The 24,383-nt window shown below is 38.6% G+C and overlaps 2 protein-coding genes across 3 annotated transcripts in view; both read left to right on the top strand.

The window, feature by feature from the left end:
• The first annotated feature begins 1,792 nt into the window (after positions 1-1,792).
• Positions 1,793-24,383, top strand: part of LOC127514150 (vang-like protein 1) — a 63,584-nt gene continuing 40,993 nt past the window's right edge. Inside the window, exons 1-2 of one of the 2 annotated variants that reach the window (XM_051896650.1) lie at positions 1,793-1,977; positions 20,015-20,265. In XM_051896650.1, coding sequence (XP_051752610.1) covers positions 20,195-20,265 — 71 coding nt within the window. In that variant the 5' untranslated portion in view covers positions 1,793-1,977; positions 20,015-20,194. The remainder of the gene's footprint in view (positions 1,978-20,014; positions 20,266-24,383) is intronic. The other variant, XM_051896660.1, reaches the window with a different exon arrangement.
• LOC127513954 (uncharacterized) lies at positions 7,284-15,435 on the top strand. Its single transcript, XM_051896211.1, has 2 exons — positions 7,284-14,562; positions 15,001-15,435. The coding sequence occupies exon 1, from the start codon at positions 10,679-10,681 to the stop codon at positions 14,312-14,314; it is 3,636 nt and encodes a 1,211-aa protein (XP_051752171.1). The 5' UTR covers positions 7,284-10,678; the 3' UTR covers positions 14,315-14,562; positions 15,001-15,435.

The raw sequence follows: 24,383 nt of genomic DNA on the forward strand, positions 1-24,383 counted from the left end.
CTGGAGTCTTTTGTCACGAGTCCGAGTCGAGTCTCGAGTCATTAAAAAAAAAAAAAAATTCTCATAATCAAATCCTATTTTATCCTATTTTATTATAGTTGTATTATATAGACAAAATAATATGATCTTTCTATCATCTGTTTTATTTGAAATTAAGGTCCTATGATGTAAGGGATAATGTACATCCAGCTTGTTACTTTATAATCCATTACAATGTACAAAACAGTCGTCCTGGCAACACGAGTAGTCATTTTCAATACAGTCGGTAAGTGGACGCAAGATGGCGCCAGTGAGTCACGGTTTGTTATACAGCAGTTTGTTATACAGCTTCTTTGTTATTGACGACAGTCATTATCAGAAAATATCAAACCTCAGAATGTTTAAGAATGTCAATTGAAAACTCTACACATACTGACTGCGATACATTAAAATATGAGCTTTAAGTAATAAATGGATTAACATCTCTTTCTATCTCACTCTTATGGACATACATTAAGAAAGAGAAAAGCTGCATATAATACGAAAAGATTGATCAAACGTATTGCTAGGTTTAAAGGCTAGATTTTTTTTGTTCATATTTTAACAGGCTGGCAATCCAAATGAGCCATGCAGCTACACCACAGTATAATAGCTAGCTGAGTTAATGTGACTAACCTTTGTGGACGCGATGTCTCATAAAATTTGATGATGTCGTTCCGGTGTCTTTAATTGTTTTCCCGCATTCTGTGCATCTAGCCGATCTGACATGATAATAAACCCAAACGAAAGAACATATGGCACGGTGGCTCCCGTCATGTTTCATGGGACTCTTATGACATTTCGGAGTTTATACGTAATCAAATTCTATGACAAGAGTCCGATCTACCACGACACGTAAGGAAATATATGTGACGCAGATATTATAAAATCATTCAAACACAACACAAATTCTTTATTTATTATATCAGTAGTTAAGGGTAAAAGACTTGAGTCGTTTTTAAAATATTCACGAGTCTTTTGTGTCGAGACGAGTCAAGTCTGAAGTCATTTCAGGTCGAGTCCGAGTCTGAAGTATATTAAAATGCGACTCGAGTGCGATTCGAGTCCGAGTCACTAACTAGTGCCCATCTCTGGTATGTAATTCACTGACAATGTTCTTATGTTATTGAGCATTATTAAAAAAAGATGAGAAGGTGGCTAAGTGCAAAAAAAGCTTGATTTTACAGCTTGATTATAAATGCTTTATTATTATTATTATTATTATTATTATTGATGACAAGGACATTTTAAGATATGGAACTTGCAGGATGTAATAATGATACAAAGACCTCTTATATGCCAAAAGACCAAGTAAATTGATTTCTCATGTCATGACCCCTTTAATTTCAAACCCTGCTGTTTGGCATTATTATTGGTGCTATACAGTGTATTATTTTTGTTCTGCATATTCTTTTCTTTTATTCCTAGTAGTTACCTATAGTAGGTGGTATATTGTTTATTATTGGTGCTATACATTGTATTATTTTTGTTCTGCATATTCTTTTCTTTTCTTTTCTTTTCTTTTCTCTGTATTCCTAGTTACCTACAGTAGGCGTTAGGCTACTGCAGAGCCATAGGTGGAGTATAACCTCCAGCTCCCCCTCTCTCGACCTACTGTGGGCATGATGGGTGGAGCTGCATCCTCCAACCACAACCTAACCCTACTGATAGCCCTATCTCTCCACCCATTAAACAGGTTAAGCTCCACCCTTGAGCTCCAGAGAGGTGGAGCTGGAGGTCATTTTGCTCTGCAGTGAGCACCCCCTAGTGCGTCATGTTCGTACTGCACTTTCTTCTCACTTCTAAAGGAAGCACTGCCTCTCAGCAAATCCCAATGTGTCGAACTGATTCTACCTCAAGAATGTCGGTCACTTTCAGTGAGGGACGTGTCCACGAATTAAATATAAAAGAAATTCGTTGTTCCATGCATCTTCATAGGAATTCAACGATTCGGTAAAGGTGAGTTGTTTTGTTTTTTCGACGTTGTCCAGCATGCTTTCTCGGAGATCACGATAAGCATTCTGCCGCAGTGAGTTTAGCTTGCTATATAAATGCTATGACACTTATGAATTCTCAATCTTGTATTGTTTAGATAGCCTCTCCTTAACTGAATATTGAAGCTTTTCCCGTATTTCTTTATCAGTCTTACTCTGTGTAGGTTAGCACATGATTGCCACCAGCTAAACAGCAGAACACAACTGCCCATGTAACGTTACGCTCTACAGTGATTTTTACCTGACTGAAAATGACATGTTTTACTTGCAGCACGTTCCCACAGTTACAGTTAAACTGAAATATAGTCGAAAATGTGCAGCTTTGAAGAAGCCTTCTCGGTGCCACTTTACAGATTCTAAATGCATCTCTTTGGGGCCAGTATTGTTACATAGTTAACATTTTAACTGGATACTTGGGCACATCGGAGAAACACAGCCATAGGTGTCGCTGACACGATTCTTACGTGTCAAACTGAAAGTCGCTTCTTCCCTTCCAAACTTAATTCTCTCTTGCGTGGGAAGGGTTTCATTGTTTTACAGCGGACTTTCTTCGGTGTATGTCGGTTAGTCGAAGGGTATTTGTAATAAATTTTATGGTTGGAGTAGGGTAAGACGCTTGAGGCCTTGAACAGACCTGGGTTTTTCCTAAAGCGCCCTCCATTTGTTTAAGTTGCGGCAGGCTATAGGTACAATTGAGAGATAGCAAGCAAACAGTTATGGGTTTCTCTTCATTTAAATAAACACAGTCTTGACTTGACGAATGTAAAAAAAAAAAAAAAAAAAAAAAAGTACTTAAGTAAAAAGCTCATTTTGAAACATAACTGACTGAATCTCTCATCTTTGTCATCTCTCTATGTGGCCATTTAAAACATTCCAGCAGTCATTTCCTGAAGTTCAGTGCTTTGTAGCTTGTCATATAAAAACACTGTGGTAGTGTGTTTTCCTGTAAAACGTGCACAACCTTCCACCAAAGTTAAAACCAAATTTTTCTCACCATCCTATGAATTATTTAACACTGCCAATATAGATTATACCTGTGCTTGAACCTCTGATGGCTAGAAATGTTATGATAATAATCTGTACAGTTTACACAGGATTACACAGGACTGTGAAAATGTCTGTTACCTACCTGTCATGCAGCTACAATTTCAAAGCAATTTAATAATGGCTGCACCCTTTTGTGTTTGAAAGAGAGCAATGAAATGCCTCTTGAATGGCAGGTTTAAATCTCATAGGTTTGGACCCGGTTTCACGGACAAGGCTTAGGCTAGATTTAGCCACAATTAGGCCTTAGTTCAATAAAAACATTTAAGTAGCTTTTATAAACATGCCAAAAAAAAAAAATTAATAAATATATATATATATATATATATATATATATATATATATATATCTTGAGCAAAACAATGTAGTTTGCTTTCAGTTCAAAAGCTCAAAAATACATGGGGGTTAGTGTTGAAAATAAGCTGTGGTTTATGTCACACAGAGAAGTAGTGCTCAGCCTCAACACTGCAAACTTGCTGTATGTACTTTTACATTAATAAAAGCACTACTAAATCTGATTCTGAGTGGACCTACAGGGATGGTACATAATTAGCTGATAACCAGTACATTTAAATAATTAAAGCTTCATTTGTTTACAATGCATTCCTGTTGTGGCTGGATGATGATTCTGCCCCTCATAGTCAGCATCCATGTTTTTGCTTAGAGAACAGACTCTCCTGTAACAGACACAGTAATAGCAGCCTTTTAGTATTATTATAGTTTATATGAAAAACTACCATACAATAACAGAACTTATTACTAACAACGAGGTGAGGGGTGAAGATGAGGTAAGATCCCTAGTGAAAAAAAAAATTTTGAAAAATTTATTTGAAATACATTTATTTTGTGCTAAGTACATTACAAAAACATTTACATATTTATGTGCTTAATAAAAATACCCTGCAATTGTACTTTTGGTAAATAAACTGGTATACTTATAGTCTGCTAAATTGGAGCAACTAGTTTTGTACTTTTTTTAGTACAACTAGTTTGTTTCTCTTTGTGAGGTTTTGTTAGGGGTGGCTGAAATGCAATTTTACACATAACTGCCAGCCAGCATGGAGAGGTTCTCAAGACTCCAGAGACACCAGCAGCTTCAAATACCTGTTTGCTGCTCAACACTGGCTTTTTTATAGCTGCCCTTTTAATACAATTAACTTGTTTGACAGAAACTTTCCTTAATAAGCCTTTATCTGACCGAGTTCTGCTGTGCTCTAAATCACTCACAAATCTTATGATATTTCAATAATTTCCATTCAGTTTTCACACAATATTAGTTGTTTTCATGCCTTTTGCACAAGATTGCACCTTTTCATGCTTTTCATCTTCAGAAAGATCTTTCTTCCTCCCCATATTGCATGAGAACTGTGACTTGCTTAATAATGTGGAACAACATCTTTAAGTAGGGTTTCCATCTAAGTACCTGACAAACTATTTTGTCTGAGATTGATACCAGTTATCTAAAAAGACATGGATAAATAAACAAACACTTTCTTAGAAAAACTAAAATCTGTTTATTGTACTGAAATTCTACTGATGTCACTTGCGTAATAATAATTGGAAACACAGTGTATACTAACCTTTTTGGTGAGTTACTGGTGGTACTTTTATCCATTTACCACCACTTCCACCATACAAGTTAAAAAAAAGAAATCTCTCTTGCCATTGGTCAGTTTTTCACGGTCAAGTTCACTAGTGTAAATGGATTTACAGTAGAATTACAGTAGTGACCATATATTTACCATAATCCATTGCTGTTTACAGTAACATACTGTATACACATTTTACAGTATCTTACTGAACATATTACATTAAAATACTGTTCAAATTACAGAAATCTGTTACAGTGAATGCATAAACAACAAATTTGGGACTGATGCCTCTAAGGTCATGCGTGTTATAAAAAGCTTAATTGAAAGTTAATGGTAATTAGTTAATAGAGGTAGACCAATACATTGCTGTTACTGTTTAATTAGAACCAATAATTGTTTTTTGGAACTGTCAGTATCACACGTTGCTATCTGTGTTTAAACTAAACTCATTTAAGCCTTGCTAATTTAAACATTGATGAGCATGATGCGAAAGAGAACTTGCCAGTGGTGGACGAAGTACACAAATCAAGTACTTGAGTAAAAGTACAGATACGTATTATAAAATATTACTCAAGTGAAAGTATTTAGTGCTCCTTTTCAATTTTACTTGAGTGAAAGTACAAAAGTACTTGATTTTTAATGTACTTAAGTAAAAAAGTACTAATTGATGAATGTTTATTTTGTAATTTTATATAGGCCACTTATATAATTTAATTTTATATTATGTATTTTATATAATCCTATTGCTCAAAATAATTATGTCAAATATATCAAATAGCCAGCACTAGTCAGTATGGATGGAAGATTAGTGGATGCAGATACATAATATGTAATGTGTGTTGACAAACAATATAAAAACAGACAAAATATATAGAGCTAAATACATAACATTTTAAGAAATTGCTGCAGCAGCGGGGAAGATGGACATGCATGTGTTATTTTAATTTGTGTTAAGAGTTGCACGATTCTGGATGAAATGAGAATCAAGATTTTTTTTGTTTGTTTCAAATAGAGATCATAATTCTCCCACGATTCTGAATAGACAACTAAACAAAATAACATAATTATTTACTAGACTGCAGCAATTAATATTTTGTCCTCTATTTAAAAATACTTAATTTAATTTAATTATTTAAAAAATGGGTTTGAATGAATGATTTAATGACTCACTCATAACTATTTCACTTGTTTCATTACTGGATGAATCAATGTTTTTGAACAAATCTTTTGAATGAATCATTCAATGTATACAATGTATACAAAATACATTTTACGTCACTTCGGTGACGTAACGAGTGACGTAACGATGTAATCAATACAACCATTTTTTGAAGCGCCAAGTTAGTTTTAAAATGTGATTTGATCTGTTTGAATCGAGATCGCGATCTGTAGACACTGGTGTGGACGAGTCCGCATCAAAGCATTTCAGTGGGCTTAAACAGATCGCCCTTTACAGCAGATTTAGTTCAAAAACAACTGACAGTTGTGACCTAAATATGATTTTCAGTTACAATAATTAATCCTAAAATTCAACATTAGTAGGCTGACTATCAGTCGTGCGCGCACTCTGGATCCCCCAGTTCTTGGCTAATTTTCAGTCAGACTTGTAAATTCATTCACTGGAGAGTCGCACTGAACGGACCATTGAATCAGTGATTTGTTGAACCGAGAACAACTGCAATACGATCAGTCAATTCGCGAATGAATTGTTGATGTGATTTGTGAACCGATTTAACAGGATGATTGAAAAGAATCAGTTCGTGTACAAATCGGACACCGCTTTTGCGTCTCTGAGCATGTGACAATATCTACGTAACGATATGTTTTATGAAATGTAGTGGAGTAAAAAGTATGATCTTATGCTTTGGAATGTAATGAAGTAAAAGTAAAAGTTGCTCAAAATAAAAATACTTGAGTAAAGTACAGATTCTTGAAAAATGTACTTAAGTACAGTAACGAATTAAAAATACTTTGTTACTGTCCACCACTGGAACTCGCATCATCTGAAGCGCACACATGCTTATCTCAGACAGCGCACAAATATTGAGTTCTCTTTCAAGTCTTGCACTTGAACGGACAATTTCACACAAAAATTATGCCAACATGCCCATTTTGGCGAGTATCCTGGCAAACATAGTTGGATGTGTCTTAAGTGAATGTATAACAGTCGAGAAATACAACACATTAGGGATGTGACGGTGAGGAAATTTTCACACCGGTTAATCGACGTGTGACAACACTGGTAATAACGGAGCGGGGGAACTGGAGTTGGAGTTTTCCTCTCTTTTTCCACCTCACTTTTAAATCGCTTACGGTGCGTGTCCACTGGCTTTAAATCTAAAATGTAAAATAATTAAACCTAACTCGGAGCCAATTTTGGTAATTTGGAATAGTTCGTAATTGGTCCATCACGGGTTGTCTTTTCCGTGACCAGTGGCATACTTCACTGATTTTCATGATTTTCCAATTTTCTTTACCTATATTGTGGGCTTTAATCAGATTGCATAAGAATATTGTGGTCTGGTCACGCATTCTCTCTTGTTTACATGTACTGTTGCAACTATATATAAATATATATATATATATATATATATATATATATATATATTAGCATATATGTAGCATCTATAGTTCTAATGTCTGCATTAAAAAAAAATTTAAACCCTCAAATCTCTTCAATTATAGTCCATATAGTTTACAGCATTTAGAGATTTTCCTCTTTCCGATTTACATATATTAATCAGATTTACATATTTTCAAATTAATCAGTAACTAATCAAATCATGAGATCTGTATCAATACTCAGCCCTATAGTTTGATTGAATCAAATAAAATCATCAAAATAATCACACAAACAGATTCTTCTGTTAAAGGGAAAATTAAAATTCTGTCATCACTTACTCACCCTTAAGTAGTTCCAAACCTGTATGAACTTCTTTGTTCTGCTGAACACAAAGGAAGATATTTGGAAGAATGTCAGTAACCAAACAGATCTCACCCCCCATTGACAACCATAGTATATATTTTTCCTACTATGGTAGTACAAACCCGATTCCAAAAAAGTTGGGACACTGTACAAATTGTGAATAAAAAAAAAAATGCAATAATTTACAAATCTCAGAAACATATTTTATTCACAATAGAATATAGATAACATATCAAATGTTGAAAGTGAGACATTTTGAAATGTCATGCCAAATATTGGCTCATTTTGGATTTCATGAGAGCTACACATTCCAAAAAAGTTGGGACAGATAGCAATAAGAGGCCGGAAAAGTTAAATGTACATATAAGGAACAGCTGGAGGACCAATTTGCAACTTATTGGGTCAATTGGCAACATGATTGGGTATAAAAAGAGCCTCTCAGAGTGGCAGTGTCTCTCAGAAGTCAAGATGGGCAGAGGATCACCAATTCCCCCAATGCTGCGGCGAAAAATAGTGGAGCAATAGAAAGGAGTTTCTCAGAGAAAAATTGCAAAGAGTTTGAAGTTATCATCATCTACAGTGCATAATATCATCCAAAGATTCAGAGAATTTGGAACAATCTCTGTGCGTAAGAGTCAAGGCCGGAAAACCATACTGGATGCCCGTGATCTTCGGGCCCTTAGACGGCACTGCATCACATACAGGAATGCTACTGTAATGGAAATCACAACATGGGCTCAGGAATACTTCCAGAAAACATTGTCGGTGAACACAGTCCACCGTGCCATTCGCCGTTGCTGGCTAAAACTCTATAGGTCAAAAAAGAAGCCATATCTAAACATGATCCAGAAGCGCAGGCGTTTTCTCTGGGCCAAGGCTCATTTAAAATGGACTGTGGCAAAGTGGAAAACTGTTCTGTGGTCAGACGAATCAAAATTTGAAGTTCTTTTTGGAAAACTGGGACGCCATGTCATCCGGACTAAAGAGGACAAGGACAACCCAAGTTGTTATCAGCGCTCAGTTCAGAAGCCTGCATCTCTGATGGTATGGGGTTGCATGAGTGCGTGTGGCATGGGCAGCTTACACATCTGGAAAGGCACCATCAATGCTGAAAGGTATATCCAAGTTCTAGAACAACATATGCTCCCATCCAGACGTTGTCTCTTTCAGGGAAGACCTTGCATTTTCAAACATGACAATGCCAGACAACATACTGCATCAATTACAACATCATGGCTGCGTAGAAGAAGGATCCGGATACTGAAATGGCCAGCCTGCAGTCCAGATCTTTCACCCATAGAAAACATTTGGCGCATCATAAAGAGGAAGATGCGACAAAGAAGACCTAAGACAGTTGAGCAACTAGAAGCCTGTATTAGACAAGAATGGGACAACATTCCTATTCCTAAACTTGAGCAACTTGTCTCCTCAGTCCCCAGACGTTTGCAGACTGTTATAAAAAGAAGAGGGGATGCCACACAGTGGTAAACATGGTGTTATGTTCCACGTATGTTTTGTATTTTATTTTGTTGTTTCCTCCCTCTCTTATGTTATCTATCCATCGAGTTGTTTTAGGTTGATCTTATTGGACCGGAAGACCAGAAATCATCGTGGTGATGTCCTGACGCTCTGACGTCACGACCAGCGTTCTGCCAATCTGCGGGTTGCTGATTGTTTAAAGGGCTTTTGGCGGCGTTCCATCTGCAGTGAGCGTTTGGGCTTCGGACCTCACTCACCTTTGTCGAGCCAGAAGCACTCAGCCAATCTATGTGTCTTTGAGCCGTTCACTTAGTCTGTGGTTTACTGAGACGGTATTCTGTGAGTTGTTTTATGCATTCGTGTAATAGTTAATCTGATGGAGTTAGAGCGTGATACAAGTTTCACGTATTCATTGTATGTGCGCATTCGTATGCTGGTGTGAAGTCGTTATCTGTTAACCACTTGATTCGGTCTTGATTGGCAAATAATGATCCCTTTGTTAGGTACAACCCTACTCGGTGTTAATCTCAACCTTCTTGACAACTGTAGTGAGTGACGGCTCGATTTGTTAGTTAGTGATTTGTTAGTTAGTGTGGGGGGGTGTTCGCCTTCATTGTACTTTTGGTTATTTATGTAGTAAGTTTAGTTAAGGCGTTGTATACGCCGAAGTTTTCGGTTTTGTTTCTACATTTTATTTTTGGTAGTTAGTTTAGGGGCGTGGGCGCTAGTTAATGGGGTTTTGTTTTGATTATTTCTTTTGTTTGGCGACACCCTCGTTTTTTTTTCTTACCTTTGAGTTTGTTTCTCTTGTATCGTCCAATTTCCCACCCGTGTCAATAAAGATCGCGTTATTTTTGCAACCCTTGTTGTCTGGTCTGCTCTTCCTCATACTGCAACAGCTGCATCTCACCTAAATGTTGCGTTCATTCCATTTAACATCTGTAAACTCGTAACATTTATTGGTGGCAGCGGTGGGATATCCTCTTTAGGATATCTTATTCTTTTGGAATGAATTTGTGAGATGCACTGTTGCTGGTGTGTTGGTGGATCGGTCAGGTAATAAGGATTGCTCGTGTAGTCGGTGAGGGCATGCTTTGCGTTAATTGACGCCAATTTTGGGGGCTTAGTGTTCAGTTCAATTATCATGGCTGATTTTGATTTGAATAACTTTGTGAGTGCACCAACTGTCGAACAGCTAGATAAATGTCGGAAGGACGATTTATTAGACGTTGCGGCGCATTTTCACATTAAAGTCTTGAAACAGCAGCTTAAACGCGAAATCAAAAGGGTTGTAGTGCATGGCTTGAGGGAATTGGGTGTGCTTAAACTGGCTGATAGTTCCGAGCAGGGTGCAGGTTCTGATGGTGGCGCTTCGTGGATTGGTGAGGAGGAAACGAGTGATACTGCTGAGGCGGAGGGTTCCGATGCCAAAGCTGTTTTACCACCCTTCGATCCCTTTTCTCCACCCGTGATTGGGACTGGAGGTGACTCGCGGCTCAAGTATCATTTGGCAGTCCAAGCGGAAGAGCGCGAGAGGAGAGGAGGAACTGAAAGCAGCCAGAGATGCCCCAGTTTCCCCGGTGCCGCTGGTGTCTACTGCTCAACCTGCGCAGACTGCTGCTGTTATGACTGGCGTGAATACGGCGAGTAATACGCTGGATGTGAGTAAACACATTTCTCTTGTTCCACAGTTTAGGGAGTCAGAAGTTGATTCATACTTTAATGTATTCGAACGAATTGCTTCTGCTTTAAATTGGCCTAGAGATGTGTGGCCTTTGCTACTGCAGTGTAAGTTAACAGGAAAAGCTCAGGAAGTATGTGCTGCTTTGACTTTGGAAGATAGATTAAATTATGATGTTGTCAAATTGACAATTTTGAGAGCTTATGAGCTCGTACCTGAAGCGTACAGGCAGCGTTTCAGGAACCATAAAAAGAGCACGAGTCAAACGTTCGTAGAATTTGCGAGAGAAAAAAGTATGTTGTTTGACAAGTGGTGCACCTCAAACAAAGTTTCGGATTTTCAGGCACTTCGTGAGTTAATTTTGTTAGAGGAATTCAAAGGTTGTATTCCTGATCGTATTGTTGTCCACCTAAATGAACAAAAGGTGGCATCGTTGTCTCAGGCGTCTGTTCTAGCTGATGAGTTTGCGTTGACGCATAAGAGCATTTTTGCTCCTGTTCGTATTGACAAAGTTTTGTCTAGTTCCGTTGCTTCGAAAGAACCGTCGCGTTCGAAAAATGTTTCAAAGCCTAAGGAAGATCGAGAGTGTTTTTACTGTCACAAGCCGGGTCATCTCATTGCTGATTGCATTGCTTTGAAGCGCAAACAGCAAGGTAACGCTTCTAAAAGTGTTGCTTTTGTGAAGCCTGTCGATATCGTTAATTGTGAGCTTGGTGATAAGTTAGATGTTGGCTATCAACCTTTCGTTATGGAAGGATTGGTATCTGTCAGTGATCAGTCTTCGGATCAAGTGAAAGTGACTATGTTACGTGATACAGGGGCGATGCAGTCCTTTATAGTGGCTGGTGCGCTGCCGCTCCCAGAACAGACTTTTTGTGGTACCCATGTGTTAGTGCGAGGCTTTGAAATGAACGTTATGAAAGTTCCTTTGCATCAGATTTATTTGAAGTCAGATTTGTTTACGGGGTTTGTTAAAGTCGGCGTGCGTGACACTCTGCCTGTGCATGGGGTGAGTTTCATTCTGGGTAACGACATCGCAGGTGGGAAAGTCGTGCCGTTGTTGTCTGAGTACACTGACGAATTGTCAGAGAAGTTCCCCGAAGTTTTTCCTGTTTGTGCCGTGACGCGAGCGCAGGCTCGTAAATTTGCTGATGCAGATGACTTGTCCTCTACTTTTATGTCATCTATTATTATGAATGACACTTTGCCAGTTGAGGAAGGTAAGTCAGTGGATCAAGCTCTTGTTTTGAAGTTAGACGAGGTGAAATTGTCAATGACTCGTGAAAAAGTAATTACAGCTCAGAAAGAAGATTGTTCCTTGCGGAAGTGCTTTTTCTCTGTCGTTCCTTTGGAAGTGGCCAAAGAGAGGAAAACCGCTTACTATATCGAGGACGGGTTGCTAATGCGTTGGTGGTGTGCGGATGTTGCGAGCGATAATGAGTGGACTTCTGTACATCAAATTGTCATTCCTGTATGTTACAGACAGACTGTACTTTCTCTAGCTCACGATCATGATTTGTCTGGGCATTTGGGCGTTAAGAAAACATATCATCGAATTTTGAAACATTTCTTTTGGCCCCGAATGAAGGCCGATGTAACGAAATTCTGTAAAACTTGCCCGACTTGTCAGTTTTCAGGTAAGCCAAATCAGGTGATTCCGCGTGCACCGCTTGTTCCTATACCAGTGATGGGGGAGCCGTTCGAGCGTGTTATTGTTGACTGCGTTGGACCGTTGCCTAAGTCTAAAACTGGTAACCAATACTTGTTAACAATGATGTGCGCAGCGACGCGCTTTCCCGAAGCTATTCCGCTGAGGAAGATAACAGCGCCAGTGATTAGTAATGCACTTGTAAGATTCTTTTCTATGTTTGGCCTTCCGAAAGTGGTTCAATCTGATCAAGGTACTAACTTTTTGTCAAAACTTTTTGCACAGGTGTTGAAGACCTTAAATGTTTCTCATCAGACTTCGAGTGCTTACCATCCGGAAAGCCAAGGAGCTTTAGAACGATTTCACCAGACGTTAAAAGCTATGTTGCGACGCTATTGCATGGATACGGGTAAGGACTGGGACGAGGGCATACCTCTGGTCTTGTTCGCTGTCAGAGAGGCAGTACAAGATAGTTTAGGATTTAGTCCTGCCGACCTTGTATTTGGTCATATGGTGAGGGGTCCTTTAAAGATGCTTAAAGAAGATCTGTTATCCTGTGAGCCTAATACTAAAATTCCTGTGCTTGACTATGTAAGTAAATTTCGTGAGCGGTTGCACAAGGCGTGTTCAACGGCAAAGGAGTCATTGTTGAGTGCGCAGGTGGCTATGAAACATCAATTTGACCGTAAAACTGTTCAGCGTCACTTTAAAGAAGGAGATCAGGTGCTGGTTTTATTGCCAGTTGTTGGTTCTGTTCTGTCTGCACGATTTTCGGGTCCATATGAAGTGAGTAAAAAATTGAGTGACACTGATTATTTAATCCGAACTCCTGAGCGCAGAAAGAAATCTCGTGTATGTCATGTGAATATTCTGAAGGAGTATCATGTCAGAGGGTCGCTACAAGATGTTTCGAAGGTAGATGAGCTTGATACTACCTCTGTTGCCGCTCTTATGTGTGAGGTGGCTGATGTCGCTACGCAAGATAATGACGATGGAGTGTTAGTGCGCCACACGTATCAGCAGTGCGTTAGGCTGAAGAATTCTGAGATGTTGAATGATTTGACTTCTCATTTGTCTCATTTACCGGATTGCCAAAGAAGTGATATTGAAACATTAATTCACGATTTCTCTTTGTTATTTCAGGATGTTCCTTCTCGTACTACGGTTTTACAACATGACATTGATGTAGGTCATGCCGTTCCTATTAAGCAACGAGCTTATAGGGTTAACGCTGTTAAACGTTCGGTGATGAAAGCTGAAGTCGAGTATTTATGTGAAAACGGTCTAGCCAAGCAGAGTTTTAGTCCGTGGAGCTCCCCATGTCTACTGGTGACGAAGAGTGATGGGTCCGCTAGATTTTGTACGGACTATCGCAAGGTAAATTCAGTAACTGTTCCTGACAGTTTTCCGTTACCCCGCATGGAAGATTGTGTAGACAATCTGGGGTCTGCTAAGTTCGTCAGTAAACTAGATTTACTGAAAGGTTACTGGCAAGTGCCATTGACGTCTCGAGCGTCTGATATCTCTGCTTTTGTGACTCAGGATGACTTCATGCAATATTGCGTTATGGCTTTCGGCATGCGCAACGCACCAGCTACGTTCCAGAGGCTCATTAATATTGTGCTTGCTGGTGTTCGAAATTGCAATGCGTATCTGGATGATCTCGTGATTTATTCACCCAACTGGTCCGCACATGTTGCAACGTTAAGAGAGGTGTTTGAACGCCTTCAGAGTGCTTCGTTGACATTAAACCTTTCCAAATGTGAATTTGGTCAAGCTACAGTGACGTATTTGGGCAGAGAAGTGGGTCAAGGGCAGGTCAGACCTATAGAGGCAAAGGTAACCGCGATTGCAGATTTTTCCAGTTCCGACCACACGAAAAGAACTTCGCAGATTTCTGGGGATGGCCGGTTATTATCGGAATTTTTGTAAAAATTTCTCTACCGTGGCCAGTCCGTTGACCTCACTCCTTAGTCCGTCACGTACTTTTATTTGGAGTGAGGACTGTCAGAGTGCTTTTCATAACATCAAAGTTTTGTTATGCAGTACGCCTGTTTTGACAGCTCCTGACGTGGGAAAAGGCTTCAAGTTGGAAATTGATGCAAGCTCGGTTGGTGCAGGTGCAGTGCTTGTACAAGAAGACGCCAATGGTATTGACCATCCAGTATGTTATTTCTCACGTAAGTTCAATAAACATCAGTTGAACTACTCTACCATCGAGAAAGAAACTTTAGCTTTGCTGTTGGCCTTACAACACTTCGATGTTTATGTGAGTTCAAGTAATTTGCCTGTAGTTGTATTCACCGATCACAATCCTTTGGTGTTTTTAGCACGCATGAACAATCAAAATCAGCGATTGATGCGCTTGGTCGTTGATCGTGCAGGGTTATGATCTAGTGATTAAACACAAGAAAGGTTCGGAAAACATAATTGCAGATGCTCTGTCTAGAGTTTATTAAGCTGGGAGTAGAGTTAAAGAAGAGAATAAAAAGTGTTGTTTTTTTTCTTTTATTTATTTATTTTTTTTAGGGGGGGAGTGTTATGTTCCACGTATGTTTTGTATTTTATTTTGTTGTTTCCTCCCTCTCTTATGTTATCTATCCATCGAGTTGTTTTAGGTTGATCTTATTGGACCGGAAGACCAGAAATCATCGTGGTGATGTCATGACGCTCTGACGTCATGACCAGCGTTCTGCCAATCTGCGGGTTGCTGATTGTTTAAAGGGCTTTTGGCGGCGTTCCATCTGCAGTGAGCGTTTGGGCTTCGGACCTCACTCACCTTTGTCGAGCCAGAAGCACTCAGCCAATCTACGTGTCTTTGAGCCGTTCACTTAGTCTGTGGTTTACTGAGACAGTATTCTGTGAGTTGTTTGATGCTTTGTCCCAACTTTTTTGAGATGTGTTGATGCCATGAAATTTAAAATCAACTTATTTTTCCCTTAAAATGATACATTTTCTCAGTTTAAACATTTGATATGTCATCTATGTTGTATTCTGAATAAAATATTGAAATTTGAAACTTCCACATCATTGCATTCCTTTTTTTATTCACAATTTGTACAGTATCCCAACTTTTTTGGAATCGGGTTTGTAAATAAAGGGCGAGATCTGCTTGGTTACCGACATTATTCCAAATATCTTCCTTTGTGTTCAGCAGAACAAAGAAATTCATACAGGTTTGGAACTACTTAAGGGTGAGTAAGTGATGACAGAATTTTCATTTTCCCTTTAACAGAAGAATCCTACTGGTACAGAAAGGCATTTCTTCTTAGACAGGCGCAGAACGGATGTGCTATATGGCCGTCGGGTGTCGAGCGTCGATTTGGTGTGTCAGGGCAACTTTGGACCCAGACGCTGCCGACGTGAGCCAACCCCGCAGGCTGCTTTTATCACCACTAGTTCGTCTGCGTCGGCTTGGTGTGTTCCGGGCTTAAGATGAAAGGCTTGGGCCCAGGTGTCACACACTCCAACCATTTTGCTGATTATTGCAACAAAAATTTCCCTAAAATCACAAACGCACCACCCACTGGTCCTTATTGGTGGAGAAGTGAAGCATGTACTGGCTGCTGCACCTGTGAATTCAGACCTTAAGTATTTTTGTTAGTGACAGCATGTATTTACTCATCTCATTTGGCCAGTCGTCCTTATTGGTGTGACCTGTGTAAGTTTCATGTGGGCTGCAAATGGAAAAAAACTTAAGTGTGGGGTGGACAGGGCAAGCTTGCTTGCTCTCTTCTTTCCCAAGTTATGTGCTGCGCAGGTGTGGCACTGTTTTATTCCTGCAACAAAATAATAATCCGGGCCAGGACAGTAGGGCTGGGCTATATGTAAAAAATATTTTATCGATAATCACCCTAAAAAATATTGCGATATCTGATAATATTGTCTACCCAAGCTCTACCATGCCCCGCTTGCCATACCCCCCTCGGAGACAACATAGCTGACACACACCATAAACACACATCAGTTTGGTTGCACTTTATCTGTCAATAGCCTATGATTCAATAGGTCTAAGCTTAATTTAATTAAAGGTTAAAGGTTTGTTTTTCTTTTCTTAGTTTGTGCTTTAATATAAAACATTAGCTTTGTTGTTATGTTAGTGTTGTTATTTATTTCCACACTGCTCTTTGACACAGTCACCAGCTGGTGTGCCCAGGTTGGCCACTAGAGGGCACTCTTTTCCTGACCTTTGCCACTCAGCCACAAACTTCAGTTCCCATAATTCTTTGACTCATCATCATTGCCTTCAGCTGTGCATCATTACTGTGTTTGTGTCAGCCTATTTATACCATGTTCTCTCTGTTATTTCTCATCAAGGTTTTGTTGTTGTTAACACTGCACATCTGAGCACTCTCTCTTGTCTCTTGGTTTTTGTGGAGTTTTTGATGTATTTAGATTACTTGCACTTAGACTTTACTTGTATTTAGACTACGATTCTGGATTTTCAAATAAAGCTGCGCTTGGATCTAAATCAAGTCTCAGCAGATTCTGTGACAGAAAACCTCTATCATCGTTGATTCAGCAGCACTAAGAAGGAGGGGAGGGCACGACGTGAAAACTTGACTGCCCTACGCGGCCCTACTGCTTCTGCTCAAGACTCTATTCCAGAGCTCACTCCAGCCTTTGAGTCTGCTTTAGCCAAAGAGTCTACTCCAGAGGCCGCTCCAGCCCATGAGTTTACTCATGTCCATGACCCACTCCAGTCCATGATTTTATATTTTTTTTGGCTGCCCGGCTGTGACCAAGGAGGTCACCCCTGAATTTACTGTAGTCTTTGATACAACCAAGGAGGTCACCCCAGAACTTCCTGCTTGTCTCAACATGACCGCAGAGATTGTATGTGAACTTTCTATCTGTGACCACAAATGTCATACCTAAGCTTCCTGGTTGTTTCGATGCGACCCCAGAGGTTGTACGTGAACTGCCTGTCTGCCTCAACATGACCAAAGTGGTCGTACACAAACTTCCTGTTAAACTAAACAAAAACAAAAAAAAAGAATAAATGCATTTTTCTCTTTTTTTTTTTTTTTTTTTATTATTTTTATTTTATTTTCAATATTAAATCAAAAAATTAATGAACACAACATACATGGGCCCTTGTTGCTTTTCAAGCCACAATTTTCTCTTTGGGCAACTTGTACTTTTTTTTTTTTTTTTTTTGTCAGAGAACTCTACATAGTCATTAATTTATTTATTTTACCCATAGTTGGTTAATGTAATAACCCTATGCCAAATCCAGCCCCAGTTTTAACTGATTGGTGAGTCAAACTCCCACTTCTGCTAAGGAACTTCTTCCTTTTCTTTCATTAAGATGTATAGTAAGGCTGGACTGATACCTATCAAAAGCAGATTCAGAATGTTAGTTTAACAGAGAATACAAAGAACTGCTGTTAGACCAGTGAATAATCAAAAGGAATCTAGTTAGTATTGTAATTAAAAATTTGAAGCGCCCTCTGTAGTGATCATTGAAAATGCAGCAGCATCTGTGACCACAAGGGAGGAAATGGAAGTCCTTCTGTGTGGATTGTCAGTCAGTTGACCTTGTTGGACTGTTGCTTTGGGTCGTCAGCTTGTGATGGTGCTCAAAGGCCTGGTGTTTTGCTGTATGGGCTTTGTTGTTTCTCTGCCTCTCAGACAGTTTGTGGCAGGATTGATTAAAAACCAATCTGCATAGTAAAATTGTCCTTAGAAAAAATCTCAAGTCTCTCAAGTGTTTTGAACTTTCCAACAAGAAGCGCAGCACTGCTGCTTCAAGCGCATCATTCTGCACACAGGATGTGCAAGCGCTTGTACACCTCTGTATTGAGGCCTTTCATATTATTATTATTATTATTATTAGGGCTGTCGATTTTAATGTGTTAATTAGATTAATTAGTTACGGTAAAAAATAACACGTTAATTATTAACGCAATTAACGCACTTGCCCCGCCCCACAACTATCTGACATTCATCTGTTCATCTGACATTTCATACAGTTGATTGATGACGAATATGATGCAGGGCAACAACTCACTGCACAATGAAGTCTATAAAATGCAGTCAGAAAGTCCATAAAATTAAAGATATGGGGGCAAAAATTTGTTTTTGTCTCATATTTAGATCATGAGTTAAGCCAGTGGTTCCCAACCTTTTGTTCATGAAGCCCCCCCTCCATGCATATAAGAAACCTTGAGGACCCACCCCATGAGAAGAAAAAACAACCACAAAAACACAAATTCACTCTCTACCAGAAGGTGGTGCTTATGGAACAGCAGCAATACACTGCAAAAACTGATTTTCTTACTTAGTATTTAAATATCCAAAAAATCTTAAATCAAGATGCTTTTACTACATAAGTAAAATGACATAAGATATTTTTTCTTGTTTTCTGGGAAAAAAAATATAAAAATGATGTGTTTTTGCTTAAAACAAGCTAAATTATCTGCCAATGGGATAATAATAATGTTATAAAGTTGTTTCCATTAAAAGCATACTCTTTCATTAAGAAGAGTATGCAGTTAATGTCTTCTCTCTATACACTCTTCATGACCATTGAATAAATACAGCAGCTGTTTCAGCTATGAACCAGTATGGCGGTTTTTGAAAAATATCGGTCTCGAAACTGAAACCGGTTTACCGTATGACCGTATTACCAGCCCAGCACTAATTCCGAGTATGGGACACTTCACTTTATGATGTTCGCAGGCTTTTTTTTTTTTTTTTTTTTTTTTTGCTTTTTTTTTCTTTTTTTACAAATCCATGTAGGTTTGTGTAGGAAGGACACAAATACTCAGCAGCTTGCTGAATAATATTCCTGATCATTATTTGTTCGGTTTTTTTTTTACTTATTTTGTTCATTTAGGAGTGTTTTATTTTGTATTTGTCTTATTCTTATTTTTTTTAAATAATAAAATAAATAAAGTGACATTTTGGCTCACCTCTACTTTGGCCTCATTCTTTTTTTCTTTTATGTTTTGTTAACTTGTATTATTAAATTTTTAAAATGGGGGAAAAATAGTTTTGCTATACTACAGTGATTTGCAAAATTTCCTTTGTGGAAGTCTTTCTCGTCGAGAAACCTGACGCACGTATACATTCTCCTCCCCGTCACATCTGTCAACAATAATTTAAATGTATTCTTTGCTTTTGCAGTTTAAATAAACTTTACATCTCACATATTTCAACGGGACATCTTGCATTATTAATATTTATTCTAATTTTTTTTTTTTTTAAATAACCAAACTTTAACAACATGACGGCCAATCCCTCGAGTGAAGCTGATGATGCTTTGAAGAGACGCTCGAGTGATCAAGAACATTGATTCCAATATACAAATAGCATTTCCTTCGATTCCTCCATCCTCGTTTTCTTTCCTTGGATCCTTCCCTTACGGGAGTGGAGCTGAGACGTGAGGAAAGGAAGCGAGGAAAGGAAACGAGGATGCACAAATAAGAAATGAGAAGCACACACACACATTTAGACACCAGAAACAAGGAAACAAATAAAAATCTGTGAAAGTTAACAGTGACTTCCAAAGGAGATCTATTATTTGAAATATACTATAGGAAGCAGGACTGACAGCCTTTATCTGCTGCTCTTGAGGATTGGCTCATTTGACTTGGTACCAAAACTAAAAACTCTTTGTCTTTTCAGATTGAACTTTGCTGGCTTAAAGCCCTCTTGCACACATCCAGGATTGATAGCCAGCTGACCTCTTTGTTGTTCTGCTGAGTAAGTTCCTCCTTCAGATAAGACTGCCCAAAGACTCCTGCTCTCCAACCTGTCAACATCCAAAAAGCCCTCAGCCACTCGCTGGGGCAAAACCACATCACCATGGATACAGAGTCCACCTACTCTGGCTACTCATACTACTCAGGCCGGTCGAGGGGATCTCAAAGGCACGGGTAAGAATTTCCATGAGGGTCTCTTTCTCCTTTTTGATGTTAAGTGGCAAGTTCTGAAGAGGCCGCTGTGATATGCAGCAGGTCATTGGATACTGTCACCCCTGTCTTCCTTTCTCATCTTGTGAGATCATTGTCATTCTTTTGTCTTTGCCCTCCCATTCATCTTCCCTCTCTGTTTAATCTAAAGTTCCCTGTGTCACTTGCCATGACTGTTATTCAGCCGATTGGCCATCATCTGGCTACTTAATTATAAGGCTCACTCAGGGTCTCTTTTGCCCAACACTTTAAGTTTTTGACATGGTATGTAAACCAGTTTGTCCCGGCAGATGCACTCCCTCAAGTTGCTCCCTCTGTTTCTGTCTCACTCTCATTCTTTGCTGGTGTCACCACATTAAGAAATAAACTTGGAGGAAAATGTGTATTTTTTACAGATTTTTTTTTTTTTTGCAGTTGTATTTGGTGATGCTAGTGGAGCAGAAATGACACAGTTCAGCTTAAATGTTTGTCAATTATCAAATTAATCCCTTTGTGCACTGTAAATATTTAAATATGAGAAAACAAACACAGGCCTTCAGACCTCTTTTAAATTTACTCAACTTTAATTCCACAACCTCAAAAATAATAATGGTTTTACACATACTATAGATCCAAGTTCAGTAAGCTTACATTTTGAATGTTTAATGGACCACAAATATTGAAACAAATGTAATTTAAATGTTTTATAACATGTTTTAACTTTTTTAATTTGCAGGTTATTCTATCATAAAGCAATGTGACAGTATTTGAGATTATCTTAAAAGTGTGATCTGGGGGTCTCAATATGGCGGCGCGTTGATCGAACATGTTTATTTACGCTCCTACTAAATTTTTTCTATTAGAGCAAACAGCCTCACTATTGTTCTGAAACTGAACAACTACATAAATCACTGTAAAAACATTATGACAAAATGACATCGCGTACAACAAAGAAAAAACATGGAAACCAAGACGACTCCAATGCAGAGGCTGCTAATCATCAAGCTATCATGACACCCGAGGGCAAAGAAGCCAGCGCAAAAACAGACAAAAATCAAGAGAGCAACATTATACACCCGGTGCAATGCGGCGCCAGGCACGACACAAGTGTTTTTTGCTAGTTTCAGCCCGACGCAGTTATCATTTTCACGCCCTGTGCCGCTTTGTTTAAATAGCAAATGCATTTGCGGCCATTTGTGCGCCATTGGGCGTGTTGGTCTGAAAACGAGGTGTGTTCAGGTGCATTGTTGGCGCGAAGCTATTTTGAGGCAACTAAAATAGACTGCGCCATTGACCAACTGAAACCTAGTCTAAAGTCAGTGGCGCAATATTTTTCTGTTATTTAAAGAGTGCATTAGTAATCTGCGCCTATAGGCGGGTGCACAACGCGTGTACACTCTGCTTATTACACGCACAGGGACGCGCAGCAGCGCATAAACATGCCAAATATTAAAAATAAAAGGATTACAATGTAAAAGATTGTTATTGTGTGCATAAAGATACAAATGGTTTGGTGGAGTCCGGCTTGTTAATAGTCTGCTCACGCTTTAACCTCACGCACGAGCAGATCCGTTTCCTCACCAGAGAAGCGTTCAGTTTTTCTGCTTGCAAATTCTGCCATGTAAATAGCGAATCTGGCATGGTATGAGCGCAACTGCCGTTATGCCCAAAACAAACCCATTCCTCATTAAGAGAATTGGGACAACCCTTTAAGACCACGCACCAGTCGCGCCAACCATTTTTCCTATCATTAAACTAGCAAAAGTGCATTCAGACACGCCCTAAGTGCACCTGCGCCATGCGCTTTAGTCCATGCGCTTAGACCTTTAAAATAGGGTCCTATGAGTGCAATCGCAAGCATGAGAGAAGACTTCAGTCAAATTTACAGGAATCCTCTCAGCCATACAGAAGCCATGCATTTCTATTTTATAAGTTAGGGTTACTATCATGATGAGATCATTATTTTACCTTTGAAACGGAGAAAGGAACAATTTTTTGCTGTTTACTGTTAACTTTGTATTTTAGCTAGTGCTTTCCAAATCAGTTTTATATAGTTTTCCTCAATATTTGACTGACCCCTGTGGGCTCCATGTAGCTTTGATAATACATGTGGTCAAATATTACATTGTCTTTTAATTCAGAATCCTATAGCTTTATAAGTGTAATAAGTAAAATCAAAACGTACATCAAAAGGTCCATGATGTAGTGACAGACACATAAAGAGCAATCATCCTCAATCTCCAGTAGTCTGCTGCTTCTTTAAAAAAAGAAAGAAAAAAGAAATTGATTCACTGAAAAATCATTAAAAGGACTTAAAAGGACTCAATTTTTGTACCTTTCTTTTAAATAACATTATAAGACATAAACAACTATGAGGATTCACAACAAGATATATTTTTCCAGATGTATCATAGCAAGGTAAACACAGTTGTACCAATTTTTGTACCCAGAAACATGCCAATCATTACACCAAAATAAAACCAACCAACTAAATTTTTTTATTAATTGCAGCAATGTCTTACAAATGTACTTGATGAGATCATTAGATTACTTAAGTTATCATACTTATAGGATGAAAATTCAGTCATCATTTACTCATGTCTTTTCCAACCTGTAAGTGACTTTCTTCTGTGGAACACAAAAGAAGATATTTTGAAAAATGTCTTGGTGATTTTTGTCCATAAATTTTGGTCCAAAGTTGTTTGGTTACCAACATTTTTCAAAATATTTTGTTTCACAGAAGAAAGTCCTAAAAGTTTGAAAAGATATGAGGGTGAGAAAATGAAGAAGTTTTCATTTTGGGTGAGCTGTGCTTTAAAGGATAATTCAGCCAAAAATGAAAATTCTGGCATTGATTACTCACCCTCATGTCGATACATTTTCTGAAGAGAGCCAATCGCTTTATATGATGAACAGATTTAAAGGGTTAGTTCACCCAAAAATGAAAATTCCGGCATTAATTACTTACCCTCATGTCATTCCAAACGTGTAAGACCTTTGTTCATCTTTGGAACACAAATTAAGTTATTTTTGATGAAATCCGAGAGATTTCTGATCCCTCCATAGACAGCAACACAACAACCACTTTCAAGACCCAGAAAGGAACTAAAGACATTTTTAAAATAGTCCATGTGACTACAGTGGTTCAACCTTAATGTTATGAAGCGACGAGAATACTTTTTGTGCCAAAATAACGACTTTATTTAACAATATCTATTGATGGGCGATTTCAAAACAGTGCTTTATGAAGCTTCAAATTTTACTAATCTTTTGTTGTTACGAATCTGTTGTTCGGAGCATGTATCAAACTGCCAAAGTCATGCCCCCCAGTGGTGAACCATTGAAATTTCAAATCGTGTATCACGTAACAAAGTGTTGTTTACTGAAATCACGTGACTTTGGCAGTTTGATACGGGCTCCAAACCACTGATTCGAAACAAAAGATTCGTAAAGCTTTGAAGCTTTATGAAGTGGTGTTTTGAAATCGCCCATCAATAGATATTTTTGAATAAAGTCGCTATTTATTTATGTATTTATTTTGTTTTGCTAGCAATGCAGGCCTCACTGAGCCATCATTCCATTTTATGAAAAATATCTAAATTTGTGTTCCGTAGATGAACGAAGGTCTTGCAGGTGTGGAACGACATGAGGGTGAGTAATTAATGACGGAATTTTCATTTTTGGGTGAACCAACCCTTTAAGCTATATCACAGAAGCAACAAGTGTAATATCACACAAGTGCTGTTTTTTCTGTCCCAAATAGCATGAGTGCAAATGTGCTCCATGCGGCGCACATTTGTATTGAATTGAAGCATGGAGCATGGTGGAGGTAGTGTCATGTCATGGGTATGCATGTTTGCCTCTGGAACAGGCTCACTCATCTTTATTGATGACTTATTTAATGATGGCTGCAGAAGAATGAATTCAGAAATGTACAAAAGAATCTTGCATACCAGTGTTCAAGAAAATGCCACCAGACTCACTGGGAAGTGCTTCATATGGCAACAGGACAATGACCCAAAACACTAGTACTGCCAACTCAATCAAGGAGATTATCATGGTTAAAAAATTTTGGGTCTTAGATTGGTCAAGTCTCCAGATTT

The sequence above is a fragment of the Ctenopharyngodon idella genome, chromosome 1, assembly GCF_019924925.1.
Source record: "Ctenopharyngodon idella isolate HZGC_01 chromosome 1, HZGC01, whole genome shotgun sequence".
NCBI classification, from domain to species: domain Eukaryota; kingdom Metazoa; phylum Chordata; class Actinopteri; order Cypriniformes; family Xenocyprididae; genus Ctenopharyngodon; species Ctenopharyngodon idella.

Excerpts from the sequence above, each read along its gene's own strand:
- LOC127513954 (XM_051896211.1), top strand. The coding sequence starts at position 10,679 with ATGACTGGCGTGAATACGGCGAGTAATACGCTGGATGTGAGTAAACAC.